This window comes from Delphinus delphis, chromosome 3, assembly GCF_949987515.2.
Source record: "Delphinus delphis chromosome 3, mDelDel1.2, whole genome shotgun sequence".
Lineage (NCBI taxonomy): Eukaryota > Metazoa > Chordata > Mammalia > Artiodactyla > Delphinidae > Delphinus > Delphinus delphis.
In genome coordinates, this window is record NC_082685.1 from 144,383,129 (window position 1) to 144,402,921 (window position 19,793).

The 19,793-nt window shown below is 41.6% G+C and overlaps 1 protein-coding gene across 2 annotated transcripts in view; it reads left to right on the top strand.

Annotated features, from left to right (window-relative positions):
* AGXT2 (alanine--glyoxylate aminotransferase 2) overlaps positions 1–19,793 on the top strand; it is a 47,203-nt gene that overhangs the window by 21,149 nt on the left and 6,261 nt on the right. For both annotated transcript variants that reach the window (XM_060009606.1, XM_060009607.1), the window contains exons 8-13: positions 2,305–2,405; positions 2,975–3,067; positions 11,341–11,473; positions 13,118–13,209; positions 14,581–14,730; positions 18,927–19,025. In XM_060009606.1, the coding sequence (XP_059865589.1) occupies positions 2,305–2,405; positions 2,975–3,067; positions 11,341–11,473; positions 13,118–13,209; positions 14,581–14,730; positions 18,927–19,025 (668 nt within the window). The remainder of the gene's footprint in view (positions 1–2,304; positions 2,406–2,974; positions 3,068–11,340; positions 11,474–13,117; positions 13,210–14,580; positions 14,731–18,926; positions 19,026–19,793) is intronic.

Genomic DNA, 19,793 nt, shown 5'->3' on the forward strand with positions numbered 1-19,793 from the left:
GCTTCCCTGGTGGCGAAGTGGTTGGGAGTCCGCCTGCTGATGCGGGGGGCGCACGTTCGTGCCCCGGTCCGGGAAGATCCCACATGCTGCGGAGTGGCTGGGCCCGTGAGCCATGGCCACTGAGCCTGCACGTCCGGAGCCTGTGCTCCGCAACGGGAGAGGCCACAACAGTGAGAGGCCCACGTATCGCAAAAAAAAAAGGGACTTCAGCCTCCTCGGATGCTGTTAGGGCCTGAGAAGAGTTTGGTATTTGCTGTAAAAAGGCATATTCATGTATGTTTATAAATGCATCCCAAAGTGTGAATTATTCTGAGTATAGAAGGTTCCAGTTCTCCATTCCTCTTAGAGTTCATTCAGTGGGCACATCCAGGTGCCAGTCTTGGTTGGGGGCTTTTCTTTCACCTCAAAAGTATGTCATCACCCATTTTTGAGCCTAATATAGATATTTGTGGTAGATTTCATTCCCTTCCTCCACCTCCTCCTCAGGATTTTTTCTTTTCCACTGGTCATTCCAGTCCCTGAATTTCAGATGTAACTTGTGATGAAAAGCACCTCTCAACCCACTACCCCAAAGTGTTCCAAACCTAGTACTGATCATGTCATTTCTCTTTCTCCTTTTGCAAGACAAGTTTCCTTTTTCTTAAAAAAAAAAGTTCTTTCTTGGCGTCTCACTCTGCTTAACTCTCTCTTTACCACGAGCTAAAATGAAAACTCTTCCCTCTCTACTCCGTTGCCTGGATAGCATACAGGACAGCATCCTCTCTCCACTCGCTTGATGTTGTCATGGTGACACTACTGCACCAAGTCTCTCTCCAGAGGCGACCTGACCTGAAGCCACAGCAACGAGCCAATGAAGTAAATGCGAAATGAAGGAAAAAGCCAATGACAGTTGATGACCTCTCATCACTGAATTTATGGGCAGTGGGGGGGAAAATTATGAAAGATCTAGCGCAGGTTCAAGCAAAACCTTCTCCATGGTTTGGTTTTGTCCAAATTTAAGCCATTAGGGTTGATTTTGCTCCACCCTTTCATTTCTCTAGTTACAAATGATCTTACTAAATTCCCAAATTATATCCTTTGAACATATATCTAATTCACCCTTTAGGGCCATCCTAGGTTGTTTTCTCTTCCTTTCCTAATAATAATAGGAAATTTCAACCTCTAGGGGCACAGATTTATTTGTCTACTATATCCTACCCATCATGCAACATAAGTGATGCTAAAAAATGTACTTCTTGGGTTTGCTATTCATGTCATTACTTCCTTCTTCAAACCCCCAACCCTCAACTCCAGCTAACTAAAGATCAGGTAACTCTGTCAAGCAAGCTTTCCCAAACATCGCATGTAGCCTCAAAGTATGTTTGGGGCCAGGTCATGTTTTTCCCACTTTTAATGAAGAGCTGAAGTATTCAATATAAAATATATTTATGGTTCACTTTTGAAGACCATAACTGAAGGTTTCCATTCCTTATCTCTAGCCTTCAGTAGACAGGATCGCAGCCATGCCTCTAAGCATCATGATGGTAGATGGTGACTTGCCTCCCAGACTGCTTTCAGCAGAAACCCCCCATCACACCCAGCTCTCTCTCTGCATCTCTTCTGCTATCCGTGGATGTGGGTTTAGATTCAGAGACTATGTGATGCTGTTTAGAACCAAATTACAGGTGTGGATAAAAATTCTGAAGGTTCAGTCATACATGGATGTGCTTGATCTTGGACCTTTGGTATTCCAGAGGAGAAAGCTTCCTCTGCCTTGCCATAATGGATGAAAGTTATCTGACTGTAGTACATTCCTGTTTAGACTGAATTCTGATTGCTATATAAACGTATTTATTAATGATAAAGACTGAGATACTTTGTTGCTTTAAAATTGCACATCAGATTAAGTAACAATGAAAGGTAAACATGGTTATTTCCAAATAGATTAAATCCACACAGCAATTACATTTGAATTAAATCTACACTGTTGAGAGGATCAGTATCCTTAGATAAAACAGCTATCAATACCAGACTCAATGATGCTTTGGAGCATTGCTTCTCCAGGTGGAAACAACTGAAGTGGTTTGCTTATGCTTTTGTGGCTATGCTAGTCTAGCTGCTTGAAACAAAGTATGAGTCATTCTGACAGAATGTTCAGAACATTCAGAAACCTATATCCTCATATCCTGGTTTACTGTATCTTGAGGGACTCTATTCAATTTACTGTCCTGTTTTCTTTTTTCCTGTTTCCCCCCCATTCTTCTGGATGCCATTCTCACATCTTCAAATGCTGTGTTTTCTGTTGTTGTTGTTTGTTTGTTGCAGACTGCTGCCAAGCTAAAGACCAGTATATTGAACAATTCAAAGATACTCTGAACACTTCTGTGGCCAAATCAATTGCTGGATTTTTTGCAGAGCCGATTCAAGTGAGTGTATTAACCAAACATTAATTGAGCTCAGTTCTAAATTATCAGATTTTTAACTCATACATTCTAGAGAATTCCAAATTATTTAAGTGACCACTGCTATGTCCCTCTCCAAACTTCATTCATTCCATTGGTCCCCTTAAAAAAAAGATGAGGGGGCGCTGGTTTTCAGTTGACCTTTGAAAAAACCATCTCCTGCACTCCCAGACTGAACAGAGAGATAGATGAAACTATTGAATCCCTAAATCTGTAAAAATAGACAACCCCAGCAATTTTTAGTTCTTTATCACCCACACTGTCAGGGGGAGCCTTTCTATAATCTTACTAAATCCCCTAATCTACTTTTCCTCTACTCTCAGGAAAGAATATGTTTGCATCCTTTTTCAGCAGGCATGGCATAAGAGTAATGGCCCCTCTTTTCACCCATAGTTGAAATAGTTCTAGAGACTGTTTTAAAAATTGCTAGTATCACTAACGCTAATGTTGATCATAATCCATCTTCAATTCTCTTTTAGTACTTTCAAGGGCTGTGCTGTTACTCTAAGTCTTCTTGGTTTGGTCTTTTGCAGGGGGTGAATGGCGTTGTCCAGTACCCAAAGGGGTTTCTAAAGGAAGCCTTCGAGCTGGTTCGTGAGTGGGGAGGCGTGTGCATCGCAGATGAAGTGAGTGGTCATGGAATAGGTGCGATTCAGTGCAGCCGGGACAGGAAAAGCACAAGGAGAAACTTCTTTAAACCCTCCTCTGTGGTCCAGGCAGAAAGCAACCACTCTGGGGATTCCAAGACTTGGGTATAAGTTAATGAAGCTTTGGCTAGTTGACTGGTTAGTTCATTATTGGATTAGTTTGTCCATTTAATCAAGTACAACAGAACTTAAACATCCAAATTGAAGTCTATCAAATAAATTGTTAACAGGCATAGGTGATGCTGCCATTCCTCAACATACTTTTAAAATTCCTTTTTGGGAGTGCGTGTCAGGAGCAGCTTAACCTTAGTTTAATCTCATAACCAAGTTTTCATCTTAATTTTTGTCAAAATAATATTAACCAGTCTGGAAGCATTCATCTTACCTTAATAACAAAATTTGTTTGGAAATCATACTTAAAAAGGAAAGGTCCCACCTCTAAGTTAGAAGAGGGCCACCATCATATATATTCAAAGAGTAGTTCCAGGGACTTCCTTGGTGGTCCAGTAGTTGGGACTCCACGCTTCCACTGCAGGGTCATGGGTTCAATCCCTCGTCTGGGAAATAAAATCCCACATGCCGTGCTGCATGGCCAAAAAAATTTAAGAAAAATTTTAAGTAGTTCCAAAAAGTAAATTCTAAAATAGTTATGGCAACATTGTTGGAATAATCATACAGTATCTCTAAGGGGACACTTTAAGGGAATAAAATCCATGGGCTCTGTGAGCTGTAGCCTGTGTCTTTCCTAAAGGGATTAATTTACATTATAATCACACCCCTTATTGGAGTGTATCTGGTCTTCTGCCTCCTGAGAATAGCAATGGAGATCAAAAGACCAGAGGGTAGTCGCCACAGCCTCCAAAGTGCTCCTGAATCATTTCTGGGTCCTGATTCTAACAAGTGGTTAGACCACAAAAAACAGGTGGAGAACTTGAATGATTCATACCTGTTTCAGTCCTGCCATCTTTGCCTAAACAGTTTTCTTCAACTAAAACATCCCCTATAGGGGACAATGGGCTGCCCCGTCAGCAGAATTCTTTTGCAGTTTCCTCCTGTGCAGCCAGGTCTCTGTGATCCCCAGATGAACTGGATGACCCCCGGGCATTGCACAGAGAAGCGTGGGCCAGCTCCTCCTGTTGTGTCCATCCTCCCTTTCCCATCCTGCCCATACAAGTTTAGGGGAAGTGAACCAAAGTCCTGAAGAAAGTTAATCTGCTATTAAAAGAAGAAAAGTCTATTCAGTCAGTTTATAATTAGCTACACTGGTGAAGAGAATAAGCTTTAACCTTTGGAATCAGCCACAGTGAAGCTGCCACCATTGGATTAATTAGCGGGAAGGTAGATTGAATTCAAAGAAACTAATGGATTTCAGAATTTCCTACGGTATATGTTTTTATCATTTTCAACAACCTAATTGGAAACTAACACAGGGTGACCTTCAGAAGGACTGTCCTAATGAGTAGGTAAAGATAATAGCTAGAAATTTCTGAGCACTTACTAAGTGTCAGGCACTGTTCATAATGCTTTGTATGTAACAACTAAGTTAATATTCATCACGGTTCTGTAAGGAGTGTCCAGTTGTAATTATGCCCATTTTACAGATGAGTGAATTGAAGTCCAACATGGTTAATTTGCCTGTTGAGATCATGCAGTTAGTAGGGACAGAGCCAGAATTCAAACCATACTAAGCCAAGACCACACTAACCACTGGGTAAACCTGACTCTCAAGAATGACAGAAGAGTAGATAGACTCATCCACCAAAGGACAGACAGCAGAAGCAAGAAGAATTACAATCTTGCAGCCTGTGGAACAAAAACCACATTCATAGAACGATAGACAAGATGAAAAGGCAGAGAGCTATGCACCAGATGAAGGAACAAGATAAAACCCCAGAAAAACAATTAAATGAAGTGGAGATAGGCAACCTTCCAGAAAAAGAATTCAGAATAATGATAGTGAAGATGATCCAGGACCTCGGAAAAAGAATAGAGGTAAAGATCGAGAAGATGCAAGAAATGTCTTTAAAAGACCTAGAAGAATTAACGAACAAACAAACAGAGATGAACAATACAATAACTGAAATGAAAACTACACTAGAAGGAATCAATAGCAGAATAACTGAGGCAGAAGAAGGGATAAGTGACCTGGAAGACAGAATGGTGGAATTCACTGCTGCAGAACAGAATAAAGAAAAAAGAATGAAAAGAAATGATGACAGCCTAAGAGACCTCTGGGACAACATTAAATGCAACAACATTTGCATTATAGGTGTCCCAGAAGGAGAAGAGAGAGAGAAAGGACCCAAGAAAAATATTTGAAGAGATTACAGTCAAAAACTTCCCTAACATGGGAAAGGAAACAGCCACCCAAGTCCAGGAAGCGCAGTGAGTCCCATACAGAATGAACCCAAGGAGAAACAAGCCAAGACACATAGTAATCAAATTGGCAAAAATTAAAGACAAAGAAAAATTATTGAAAGCAGCAAGGGAAAAATGACAAATAATATACAACGGAACTCCCATAAGGTTAACAGCTGATTTCTCAGCAGAAACTCTACAAGCCAGAAGGGAGTGGCATGATATACTTAAAGTGATGAAAGGAAAGAACCTACAACCAAGATTACTCTACCTGACAAGGATCTCATTCAGATTCAATGGAGAAATCAAAAGCTTTACAGACAAACAAAAGCTAAGAGAATTCAGCAGCACCAAACCAGCTCTACAACAAATGCTAAAGGAACTTCTCTAAGTGGGAAACACAAGAGAAGAAAAGGACCTACAAAAACAAACCCAAAACAATTAAGAAAATGGTCATAGGAACATACATATCGATAATTACCTTAAACGTGAATGGATTAAACGCTCCAACCAAAAGACACAGGCTTGCTGAATGGATACAAAAACAAGACCCATATATACGCTGTCTACAAGAGACCCACTTCAGACCTAGGAACACATACAGACTGAAAGTGAGGGGATGGAAAAAGATATTCCATGCAAATGGAAATCAAAAGAAAGCTGGAATAGCAATACTCATATCAGATAAAATAGATTTTAAAATAAACAATGTTCCAAGAGACAAGGAAGGACACTACATAATGATCAAGGGATCAATCCACAAAAAAGATATGACAATTATAAATATATATGCACCCAACAAAGGAGCACCTCAATACATAAGGCAACTGCTAACAGCTATAAAAGAGGAAATTTACAGTAACCCAATAACAGTGGGGGACTTTAACATCTCATGTACACCAATGGACAGATCATCCAAAATGAAAATAAATAAGGAAACACAAGCTTTAAATGACACAATAGACCAGATAGATTTAATTCCTATTTATAGGACATTACATCCAAAAACAGCAGATTACACTTTCTTCTCAAGTGGGCACGGAACATTCTCCAGGATAGATCACATCTTGAATCATAAATCAAGCCTCAGTAAATTTAAGAAAATTGAAATCATATCAAGCATCTTTTCTGACCACAACCCTATGAGATTAGAAATGAATTACAGGGGGAAAAAATGTAAAAAACACAAACACATGGAGGCTAAACAATACGTTACTAAATAACCAAGAGATCACTGAAGAAATCAAAGAGGAAATCAAAAAATACCTAGAGACAAATGACAATGAAAACACGACAATCCAAAACCTATGGGATGCAGCAAAAGCAGTTCTAAAAAGGAAGTTTATAGCTATACAAGCCTACCACAAGAAATAAGAAACAACTCAAATAAACAATCTAACCTTACACCTAAAGGAACTAGAGAAAGAAGAACAAACAACACCCATAGTTAGCAAAAGGAAAGAAATCATAAAGAGCAGAGCAGAAATAAATGAAATAGAAACAAAGAAAACAATAGCAAAGATAAATAAAACTAAAAGCTGGTTCTTTGAGAAGATTAAAAAAATTGATAAGCCATTAGCCAGACTCATCAAGAAAAAGAGGAAGAGGAATCAAATCAATAAAATTAGAAATGAAAACGGAGAAGTTACAACAGACATGGCAGAAATACAAAGCATCCTAAGAGACTACTATAAGCAACTCTATGCCAATAAAATGGACAACCTGGAAGAAATGGACAAATTCTTAGAAAGGTATAACCTTCCAAGACTGAACCAGGAAGAAATAGAAAATATGAGCAGACCAATCAAAAGTAATGAAATTGAAACTGTGATTAAAAATCTTCCAACAAACAAAAGTCCAGGACCAGATGGCTTCACAGGTGAATTCTATCAAACATTTAGAGAAGAGCTAACACCCATCCTTCTCAAACTCTTCCAAAAATTTGCAGAGGAAGGAACACTCCCAAACTCATTCTATGAGGCCACCATCACTCTGATACCAAAACCAGACAGAGATACTACAAAAAAAGAAAATTACAGACCAATATCACTGATGAATATAGATGCAAAAATCCTCAACAAAATACTAACAAACAGAATCCAACAACACATGAAAAGAATCATACACCATGATCGAGTGGGATTTATCCCAGGGATGCAAGGATTCTTTAATATACACAACTCAATCAATGTGATACACCATATTAACAAATTGAAGAAGAAAAACCATATGATCACCTCAATAGATGCAGAAAAATCTTTCGACAGCATTCAACACCCATTTATGATAAAAACTCTCCAGAAAGTGGGCACAGAGGGAACCTACCTCAACATAATTAAGGCCATATATGACAAACCCACAGCAAACATCATTCTCAATGGTGAAAAACTGAAACCATTTCCTCTAAGATCAGGAACAAGACAAGGTTGTCCACTCTCACCACTATTATTCAACATAGTTTTGGAAGTCCTAGCCATGGCAATCAGAAAAGAAAAAGAAATAAAAGGAATACAAATTGGAAAAGAAGAAGTAAAACTGTCACTGTTTGGAGATGACATGATACTATACATAGAGAATCCTAAAGATGCCACCAGAAAACTACTAGAGCTAATCAATGCATTTGGTAAAGTAGCAGGATACAAAATTAATGCACAGAAATCTCTTGCATTCCTATACACTAATGATGAAAATTCTGAAAGAGAAAGTAAGGAAACAGTCCCATTTACCATTGCAAAAAAGAATAAAATACCTAGGAATAAACCTACCTAGGGAGACAAAAGACCTGTATACAGAAAACTATAAGACACTGATGAAAGAAATTAAAGATGATGCCAACAGATGCAGAGACATACCATGTTCTTGGATTGGAAGAATCAATTGCGAAAATCACTATACTACCCAAAGCAATCTACAGATTCAATGCAATCCCTAGGAAATTACCAATGGCATTTTTTACGGAAGTAGAACAAAATATCTTAAAATTTGTATGGAGACAAAAAAGACCCTGAATAGTCAAAGCAGGCTTGAGGGAAAAAAACAGAGCTGGAGGAATCAGACTCCCTGACTTCAGACTATACTATAAAGCTACAGTAATCAAGACAATACGTACTGGCACAAAAACAGAAACATACATCAATGCAACAAGATAGAAAGCCCAGAGATGAACCCACGCACCTATGGTCAACTAATCTATGACAAAGGAGGCAAGGATATAAAATGGAGAAAAGACAGTCTCTTCAATAAGTGGTGCTGGGAAAGCTGGACAGCTACATGTAAAAGAATGAAATTAGAACACTCCTTAACGCCATACACAAAAATAAACTCAAAATGGATTACAGACCTAAATGTAAGACTGGACACTATAAAACTCTTAGAGGAAAACATAGGAAGAACACTCTTTGACATAAATCACAGCAAGATCCTTTTTGACCCACCTCCTAGAGAAATGGAAATAAAAACAGAAGTAAACAAACGGGGCCTAATGAAACTTCAAAGCTTTTACACAGCAAAGGAAACCATAAACAAGGTGAAAAGACAACCCTCAGAATGGGAGAAAATATTTGCAAACGAATCAATGGGCAAAGGATTAATCTCCAAAATATATAGACAGCTCATGCAGCTCAATATCAAAAAAAACAAACAACCCAATCCAAAAATGGGCAGAAGACCTTAACAGACATTTCTCCAAAGGAGACATACAGATGGCCAAGAAGCACATGAAAAGCTGCTCAACATCACTAATTATTAGAGAAATGCAAATCAAAACTACAGTGAGGTATCACCTCACACCAGTTAGAATGGGCATCATCAGAAAATCTACAAACAACAAATGCTGGAGAGGATACGGAGAAAAGGGACCCCTCTTGCACTGTTGGTGGGAATGTAAATTAATACAGCCACTATGGAGAAGAGTATGGAGCTTCCTTAAAAAACTGAAAATAGAATTACCACATGATCCAGAAATCCCACTACTGGACATATACCCAGAGAAAAACATAATTCAAAAAGACACATGTGGGCTTCCCTGGTGGCGCAGTGGTTGAGAGTCCGCCTGCCGATGCAGGGAACGCGGGCTCGTGCCCCAGTCTGGGGAGATCCCACATGCCGCAGAGCGGCTGGACCCATGAGCCATGGCCGCTGAGCCTGTGCATCCGGAGCCTGTGCTCCGCAACGGGAGAGGCCACAACAGTGAGAGGCCCGTGTACCGCCAAAAAAAAAAAAAAAAAAAAAAAAGAATGAATCATCTCTGTTCAACTAAAAGATTCTGTGGAACTGATACTTCTTAGGTGGCTAAACACGGTTTATGGTCCTACATAATTTCACGTGTTGTCCAAGCAGTCTGATCTTTCACCATTCATTGATGGTACTTTGATAGATGAAGTGAAAAATTAAGATAGGCAGAAAGGCAAAATGGATGGATTTGCCATGAACTCTTCCTATGTTATCTCATTTGGGCAAATTCATCAGCTTGTCCAGAGGCCCGTAACTAGGAAGTCGGAGACCCAGGATTCGAGCCCACGTCTGTCTGACTCCCACGTCTAAGCTCTTCTCCTACGTTGTTCACTCTCGTCTAATTGTAACCCCCAACATCTGCCTTTGCAGCAGCACCCTGGAGAGAGCAAGAAAATAATCAGGAAGCCTGAGAAGGACCCTTGCTCTTTCAAGTGCATTTCAGAATCAGCTTCAAGTGCCCACACCTCTACCCCAGACCTGCAATGTGTGTATGTGTAGAGAGAGAGATAGACAGACAGCCCAGGAGACTGAGAACCAGAAGGAGATCAAGGAACCTTCACCAAAAAGGCTCTGGCGAAAATTTGCATAGAAATGTTTGTGTGGCTTTATTCACTTAGGCACTTCCGCCACTTTTTTATCCATTCTACAAACACTAAGTGTCTACTTTTATCAGGCACTCTGCTAGGTATTGTGGATAAAGAGAAAAATAAGATACATGTATGCTGGTGATAGTAGTCCAAGGTGAGAAGTTCTGACGGCAGCTTAGGTGCCTTGAGTGGGGGCCCTAGTGCAGCTCAGGAGAATCTTCCTATGCCGAATAATGATGAAACTGTGTCTTGAAAGAGAAGAGGAGTTAGTGAGATGAAGAAGCGGGGAGAGGGCTTTCTAGAAAGAGGAAACAGCATGCACAAAACGACTAAGTTCAACTTAGCTCCATCCTGACTTAACTGACTCAGCTGGGTCCTCCTCATGACTAATTCCCAGGAGGAAAAAGAAATCACAGGGAAAAGGACAACCAGCCTGTCTGGGCTGGGTAGTGGGCACCCCAGCACCAATTTGCTTACTGTAACTCCTGCTTCATCCAGCCTGGGGCAGACACAGCTTTACACATAGGAGATCCTTATCAAGGATTGCTAATCACAATCACCTTTTTCACATGCATTATGTATATGACCCTCACAGCAGCCCTGTGATGTATTGCTATTGTTTCCACTCAACAGGGTTAACATGGATTCAGAGGAGTTAAAAACCATGTCTAGAACCACACAATGCTAGTAACCAGCTTTTGGTGCCTAAAAGGTCAGGTGCAGCCTGGAGGGGTGGGATAGGGAGGGTGGGAGGGAGGGAGACGCAAGAGGGAAGAGATATGGGAACATATGTATATGTATAACTGATTCACTTTGTTATAAAGCAGAAACTAACACACCATTGTAAAGCAATTATACCCCAATAAAGATGTTAAAAAAATAAAAATAAAAGGTCAGGTGCAGAATAAGTGCTTTCTCCATAATAGTATGAGGATGGTGATGATGATGACTGATGATGATGATGATGTTAGGAAGGAGGAGATGGAAGAGGAGGAAAGAGAAGAGACCAGAGAGTCAAGAAAAAACCAACATTTCTTTGAAAGCTTTCCAATGATTTGGGACTTGTTTTCACAGGTGCAGACAGGATTTGGAAGGTTGGGTTCTCACTTCTGGGGCTTCCAAACGCACGGTGTCCTGCCAGATATTGTCACCATGGCTAAAGGGATTGGGAATGGCTTTCCCATGGCAGCAGTTGTGACAACTCCAGGTAGGAACTACAGGCAGTTTTTGTCTGCTTCTGGGTCTCCTGCATCAGCAATGGCAGAAAACATGTGTATTGGAACTTGTGTGGGCTAGAGACAGTGATGGGATTCCCAAGCAATGAAAAAGGGAAACTGTCTGCCAGATGGTAGAAGAGATGGAAGAAAACCAGCCCTTTTTGCTCTTGCTGTAGAGAAGACTAATTCTCCCAGACCCACAATGAAATGCAGGGTTCTACTCTACTGACAACGTCTAGGCAAACGTGCCACAAAAACAAAACCAACACAAGAGATCCTTGCTAAACAACCTGAAGCCAGTGCTGAAGTTTCCAAGGGAATCATATTCTTGAAGGACACCCTGACCTAGTCTTGCCACACCAATAAGCTATAGACTCAAGGTCCAGGTGATAGTTTTCTCTGTTGATCATCAGCAAAACAGCTAAAGACAATACAATCTCACTTTGCTCTAACATTCTATAAAATGAACATTAGAATTAGCTGTATTTCCCATTTTAGTGAGGTTTTACAGAAAAGAATTTTATGAACCATTTAGTGTTGAAAATCTTAAAATTATTTCATTTGTTTTTCCAACCAATAGTAAGCATACTTGAGAGGCTCCAAAGTATAATTAAGTGCCTTGTAAGAGTTCAGTGTTTTGTTTTTTTTTTTTTTTCGGTACGCAGGCCTCTCACTGTTGTGGCCTCTCCCGTTGCGGAGCACAGGCTCCGGACGCGCAGCCTCAGCGGCCATGGCTCACGGGCCCAGCCGCTCCGCGGTATGTGGGATCTTCCCGGACCGGGGCACAAACCCATGTCCCCTGCATCGGCAGGCGGACTCTCAACCACTGTGCCACCAGGGAATCCCTCAGTGTTTTTATTGAATGAAAAACTTTACTAAAATGTGGATGTAGAATGTGAAGTATAATGAACTGAATATATACTAACCCTGAAACAATCTTGAAATTATATTATGAAATCCTTGATATGAGATTTTTAAAAAAATATTTCCTTCTTAGTCCCAAGAGTGGAATATAGAAAAAAGGCTTAGCTAATGAAGGTTCCATGTAAGTTCCCATAAATCAAGTTTTAAAGTACTTTTCAATTCATACAACACATTAAAGATTTTTATTATTAAACTTCTCATTGAATAAATAAGCAATTTTTCCTTATCCACCATATTAGTCAGCTTGGGCTTATCCTCTCACAGGTCTAGAGGCTGAAATCCAAGATCAAGGTATGAGCAGAGTTGGTTTTGGGTGAGATCTCTCTTGCAGATGAACACCTTCTTGCTGTGTCCTCACATGTCCTTTTCCACAGCTAGAAAGGGCTCTGATGTCTCTTCTTAGGAGAATACCAATCCTATTGGATTAGGGCCCCACCCTTATGACCTTAATTACCTCCTTAAAGGCCCTACCTTCAATTACAGTCACATTGCGGGTTAGGGCTTCAATGTATGAATTGGGGTGGGAAAGGAAGAGACACAATTCCAACCATAACATCCACTATCTGGTGAGTGAAGAATGAATTGGACGCCATGAAATATATTACACGTACATATACAACATGAAGGTAAATATAATCCAAATGCATGATGGGCGATTATAGATAGGAATGTGTCACCCTTTATCCACTTTTATTCTCCACCCCCTCCAGAGATTGCCAAGTCTTTGGCTAAACGCCTGCTTCACTTCAATACCTTCGGAGGGAACCCCATGGCCTGCGCCATTGGATCATCAGTGCTTGAGGTACTTTCCAGCAATCGCATCAACATCACTCATTTCACCAAACGACTACCTCAAAACTACACACACATTATTAGAACTCTATCACATTTCATGATTAAAGTGAAGAGTTAATTCCTAGTCCATGAATTTAAGTTAGATTTCCAGTTATTATTCTGCCCCCTCCCCCTTTTTAAGATCTACTGTGTGTGCTTCAAGTACTGGATATGAAATAATATGTAATAAACCTCACATACATGGGAAATATAAGAATTTCCCTAGCTAGCTGGTAGCACTGAAATTTGTCATTTGAGCGGTATTTTATGGATATTTGCCAATGGCTATCCTTGATTTCAGTTTAATTTTGGTCCTGTTTTGTATATGCTTCCTTATTTTTGTTGTACTGTCATAAATTAAAAGAGGAAAGAGCAAGTGAGTTCTATGCAATTCCAACAAGGTGATTCAGCTGTGGTTCAGCTCCAGGCCATTGATTTTGCCTGAGGTCTCATCTGTTGAAAAGATTTTTTTAAATGCCCTTGCTTATATGCATAATGGCGTTTGCTTAAAAGTGTAACGTATTTCTGGAAGAATGTCCAAGAAATTAATAACAATGGTTTTTTGCGGAGAAGGAAACTTGGTGGCTGGGGAACAGGGATCAGTGAGGCTCATTCTACTCTACGCTTCTGTACTTTCTGATGTTTGAACGAGGCACGTGATTCACTTATTCAAAAAAATTAAATTTAAAACATTTTTCAATAAAAATAAGTAAGTAAAAGCTGCCCTTGCAAATTAAAAAGTATCTTCAAATATGATTAAATCTCAAAATGAGAAAGTGTAAGTAGGATGTGTCATTTATTTCATTCTGTAGACATTGCCAGCTTACATTTTTTAAGTCCTGTGTCACCTCAACCAATTTAGCAGATAGAGAGGATTTAGGTGAACAAGTAGGTCTTAAAAACATCAGGTTCTGCCTGGAGTCATGCAGTTATTATCAGCTGGTTATAAGTGTAGTATACTGCTTGTGTTTGGTCAGGAATCACAGGTCTCTGCTGTGGGTGGAAGTAGGTGAAAATCCTTTTATTGAATATATATCTCAGGTGCCCTGACTCCGGGCCCACAAAGAGCTCAACACTGAGACGTCTCTTTTATTTTTTCCTAAATTTTTACCCACCGCTGAAGATGAGGAGAGTAGGGGGGAAGCATCCCCTCTACCAAGAATTTTTTTTCTCCCTACAGCAGATCTTTTTGTAGGACAAGTTATGGCCATACTAGACTTTGGGTTCCATTTGTCTGGTCAAGTTTTTGTAAAGAGGTTCACATACATTTATTTCTCCATGTTTCTCAGTCCGTTAAAACTTTTTTAATGCAAGGTCATTTGGGGATTTCTCTCAACAGGTAATTAAAGAAGAAAATCTACAAGAAAACAGCCAGGAAGTTGGCACCTATATGTTACTGAAGTTTGCTAAGCTGAGGGATGAATTTGAAATCGTTGGAGACGTCCGAGGCAAAGGCCTCATGATAGGAATAGAGATGGTGAAGGATAAGGTAGGTTGTGATCTGCTGTTCTCTCTGCAGCTTCTCAGGGGGCGGCAAGAGTTAAAGTAGGAAGCCTCAGCTACAAGCTCATTCATTCTCAGGAAGAGAGCACACAAGGACAGCAAGACTGAGCAAAGCTCATTAGAGATGAGTCGGGAGTGTTGAGTATGAAGGACAGGCTAGCTGGTCATCGAGAGTCCTAGATGCAAAAGAGCATTTGCAAAGGGGAGTTGATGTTATTCTTGCCAGACTAGGCAAAGAGCAATGGTAATGAATATTTTGAATTAGAAATATAAGGAAGGGAGGAAATTATTGGGGGAGGGGCAGGGGGACAGAGAGCTAGTGGAAGTAAGGGGGAAGGGCCAGGAGAAAGTTGTGGTGTTGGTTTGGGGCGAGGATGTTAAAGATTTATAGGGTTTTGTATATGTTTGTTTGTTTGTTTGTGAATGGACTTCTATCTCCCAAGTAACAAGGGCGGAATGTGACTTTCTGATGACCTACTGCAAGGTGACCTCAAACTCGATATGACAATTGAACTTAGCATTGCCCTTAAGCCAGTGATTCTTCACAAGGTCACTGTGTCTGTTTTTCACCCTCCACTGTTCTCCCAATTCCCTAGCCTCAAAACCACAAGATAATCTGTGACCCCTTCCCTCTCCTTAGTTCTAACGTCAAGTTTTATTGATTCTTTCTTTGCCGTGTTTCTCAAATCTTTCCCTCTGTTGTTACTGCTGCCCCTAGGGTCCATGTCAGTAGGAAACTGTCCCAATCCTCCATAAACGCAAAATCTAGATCCTCTGGGGGGAGTGACAGCAGGGGAATCTTGGCACAGGAATCAATAGTCAGACCAGCCCCTTCACCCTAATTCTTATCCGTGGGTGACTTCTTGCTGTTGGCTCTCATCACACCATCCTAGTCTAGAAGGACTGTGTTCAGTTCTCTCAATATTCAGACTAGACCATGGATATAACACTCTCCCATTAGTACCACACAGCAGAGCCAGTGAAAAGCAGGAACGTTTGAACCAGATTTGAAAGCTAAGGGAAGACAGCAGGAAAATAAGAGTAACATGAGACTAGGCCCTCTGGCTCGCAGGCCGTAACATACCTTCAGCTTGGGGCTCCATCAAGGGCTGTTTTAAGGCTCAGAAGAGTCCATTCCAGTTCCCCCCCACAAGAGGTCCCTCGAGGATGCCTAGATGCCTCAAAGCCCAGACTCCACCAAGGAAAGCCCAGTGAAAGAGGGGGCGTTCGTCCCTTTCCCACTAATCCGAAGCCAACTTCTGTGCACTCCAAGATGTGTGAACAGAGATGCTCTTCAGAACTTGGGTTGTCATGATAAAACATCAGAATCCCATTGATACAGAGCAAGCTAAAGGATGGTACGTCCATACTACATGGCACAGAAATACATGTGACATGGAAAGATGTGCAAACTGTATTACGGAAAAAATTAAAATCTCTCACACTCACTGTCTAAAGAGCTCCTTTGAAAGGCTCTTTCAAATCATGTATTTGTTGACTCGGTTTTCACGTATAAATACCTTCTTTTCCTAAATAAACTGTACACTTTTGAGGCCAGGAAATACACAGACGGTGAGTGCTTTATCCGTGTTTGTTGATTGATTTCCGGCCCCTGCAACACTTCAGACCACATTCATGTAATTAAAACAGCTCAGAACTTGGCTTTAATGCTATACAGTATAACCCAGAATCAAAACTCCCATGAGCAGTTAGTAAGGATGTGAATTGGATACAGCCCTTTGGACAGAAATTTGTCTGTATCTATCAAAATTTTACATGTATACATTTTGACCTAGCCATTCCACTTAGAGTGATGTGTCCTAAAGAAATATTCACAGAAGTGTGTAAAGATATAAATGAGTGGGGATGTTTGCAGCATTCTTATGATCATAAACAAAAATTGAAAATAACATAAATGTCCAAAAATAAGAGATTAAACAAATTGCTCTACCAACAAACAACAAAATACTAGGTAATCTTTAAGAAGACTAGGTCCAGGGACTTCCCTGGTGATCCAATGGTAAAGAATCCACTTTACAATGCAGAGGACACAGGTTTGATCCCTGGTCAGGGAACTAAGATCCCACATGCTGCAGGGCAGCTAAGCCCGTGCACCACAACTACCGAGCTCACACGTCTCAACTAGAGAGCCTGCGTGCCGCAAACTACAGAGCACACGCACTCTGGAGCCTGCGCGCCGCAACTACAGAGAGAAAACCCCCAAGCCACAACTAGAGAGAAGTCGTGCACCACAAGGAAGAGCCCGGGAGACTTAACGAAAGATCCTGAGTGCTGCAACTAAGACCCGACACAGCCAAAAAGAAATAAAATAACTAAATAAAATTTTTAAAAAAAGAAGACTAGGTCCAAATACACTGACATGGAAAGATGTTCGGGATACATTGTAAATTGTTCAAAGCAAATTGCAGAACATTATAAAGTATGACATTTTTTAAAATATGCATTTAAATGTATGTATATGCATAGAAAAAGTGTCTAGTTCCCACTAATTACCAACAGGTGGTATCCCTAGGAGTAGGATTGGAGAAGGGGAAACGTTTCATTTTTACTTAGTGCATTTGCATATCGCTTTCAGGACTTTTTCCCAATAACCCTGCATTACTTTTATAATTGTTTAAATGAAGACTTATCCCGCAAAAACGGCAAAAAATAAATAAATAAATAACCACAAAGCTACATTACATCCCTGAGAAGAGGTTAGTTACTAACGCGCCCATTTGATTATGGAGTGATTGGGACTTAGACCCGAGCACAGGGCCCGGGCAGGCTGTCCTCTGGCTTTGCCTCATTAGCTTTCCTGACCGTGCTTTTCTCTTCGGAATGCCTACAAGATGTTCAATTAGTCATAGCAGTTGAGCCCAGGGGGTAATAGAATGCACAAAGGAGCAGGGAGCGTGCTGGCCCAGACCAGGCTAAAGCCAAACAAAGTCCACCTCTCCAGATCCTTGATAGCCACCAAGGCCCATCAACCCAACTGCCCCTGAGGAACCCTTTCTGACCTCTGACCTCTCGTCCCCCAAACCATGTTTGACTTCTTTCCAGCTTTCACAGTTTAGCCTTAAATTATATTGTCGTGTTTTAGTCTTTCCTCATGAGAACATTAGGGGCAAGCAGGATGACATTTTAGGATCAATGAGGAAATGCTGTTCTTTTCCCCATCCTGGTCCTCCATTATCTAGTAGTGGGAAAGTTTGAATAGTATTTTCTTTATCTTAAAGCTTCACAATGGACTTGACTAAGTTGGAGCATTTGTGCTCACAGACTCAGAAGTCCCCAGCCCAGTGTCATCAAAAGGGTACTGGAATACCTGGGCCCACAGGAAGGGACAACCTTCAGATGCCAAGTGACCTGAAACATCCTCTAGGCTCCAGAGAGCTTACCTTTCCTGACCCTGGAGGATTAAGTCTTGGGTGAGAAAGAGCAAATTCCACAAGCAGGGAAGATGAGGACAAACAGACCCACCCCAGTTGCCCAGGCCATACTATGGCCCAGAGAAAGCTTGGACCGTTCATGCCCTTGTGCAACTTCACAGCCATTTCCTGGACTTTGAAATGAATTTTTTACATGGACAAAACAAAGTGAAGAGCTGAGGACAATTTCCACATAAATAAAGCAAACTCCAAATACGGCTATTAAAGAACCAAGCTCCCGGGCTTCCCTGGTGGCACAGTGGTTGAGAGTCCGTCTGCCGATGCAGGGGATACGGGTTCGTGCCCCGGTCCAGGAAGATCCCCCATGCCGCGGAGCGGCTGGGCCCGTGAGCCATGGCCGCTGGGCCTGCACGTCCGGAGCCTGTGCTCCGCAACGGGAGAGGCCACAACAGTGAGAGGCCCGCATACAGCAAAACAAACAAACAAACAAACAAAAAAAGAACCAAGCTCCCAGGGTAACCAACTGCAGAGCCAAGATTCACTGACGGTCTATATTCAGCTTCATCTTGTCTTTGGGAATTTGGGATGAACTGGGATAAAAGCAAATATTTTCAATAACACCCCCCACAGAAAGAAATCCAATTCAGCAATGAATAGCTTTATTCAATTACTGGGGGAGAGAGGTTGAGAGGGAGAGAAGAGCATTGATTGCTTGAGTTGCTTTTTATTCCTCTTAGAAATAATGTCTTGAATCATTCAAATGCCAAATATTTTTTAAATGTATTTGCAGACGAGCCGCCAGCCTCTTCCCCGTGAAGAAGTAAATCAAATCCACCAGGACTGCAAACGCATGGGGCTTCTGATTGGCAGGGGTGGCAATTTTTCTCAGGTAACAAGAAGGCTGGCCTTTACCTATCACTTTAGGTAGGCATCTCCCTGAGGTCCCAGTTCTGGCCCCTTTTCTTCACCCTTATGCTAGCGGACCCAGTTCCGCTTCCTCTAGGCTTAGTGCTCACACGTTTTCAAAAGAAAGGGACAGTGAAGCCCTCGGGCCACTAGAGGGCGCTGTGTGAAATGGTTTGGTTACCGCGGCTCGGCAGGGAATATACACAGAGGACAGTCTAAGGAGGCAAAAAAGCTGCACAGACAAAGCAGAGGACTTACAGGCAGGTCATAATAGTGTCGTAACAGTCACGCGTACCCAGTTTGTCTCCCGTGTGAATTAGTTCTAACCTCTGAAAGCTCAGTCCTAGTCTTTTTTAACTCAGCCCTGGGCTCTGACTCTGTGACCCGCAAGCCTGCTAAGCCTTAGTGGCCGCTGTGGCCAGGAGCAACGTCATGGTGCTGGCAGCCTGGCCAGGTCCCTAATGCAGAACTCAAAATCAGCCACTCCCAGTGCCCTTCACCCTCAGGCTGGCAGAGGCAGAGAACAAGCTCTCCCCGCCCCCTTCCTGGGAAAGCCAAGTACAAGCCCCACGGTCGGGACCCTGGTGTGGCCCTGCCGCGGGCATGGGCTGCTACTGTAAAGTGATCTGCTCCTCCATCCGTCACACCAGCAGGACCCTCTCCAGGGATTCGCTCCGGGGCCGAGATTTAAGATGTAGGGTCACTCCTACTCATCCCCTACTTTGCTCTTGGCCTTCGGCATCCTTCTCTC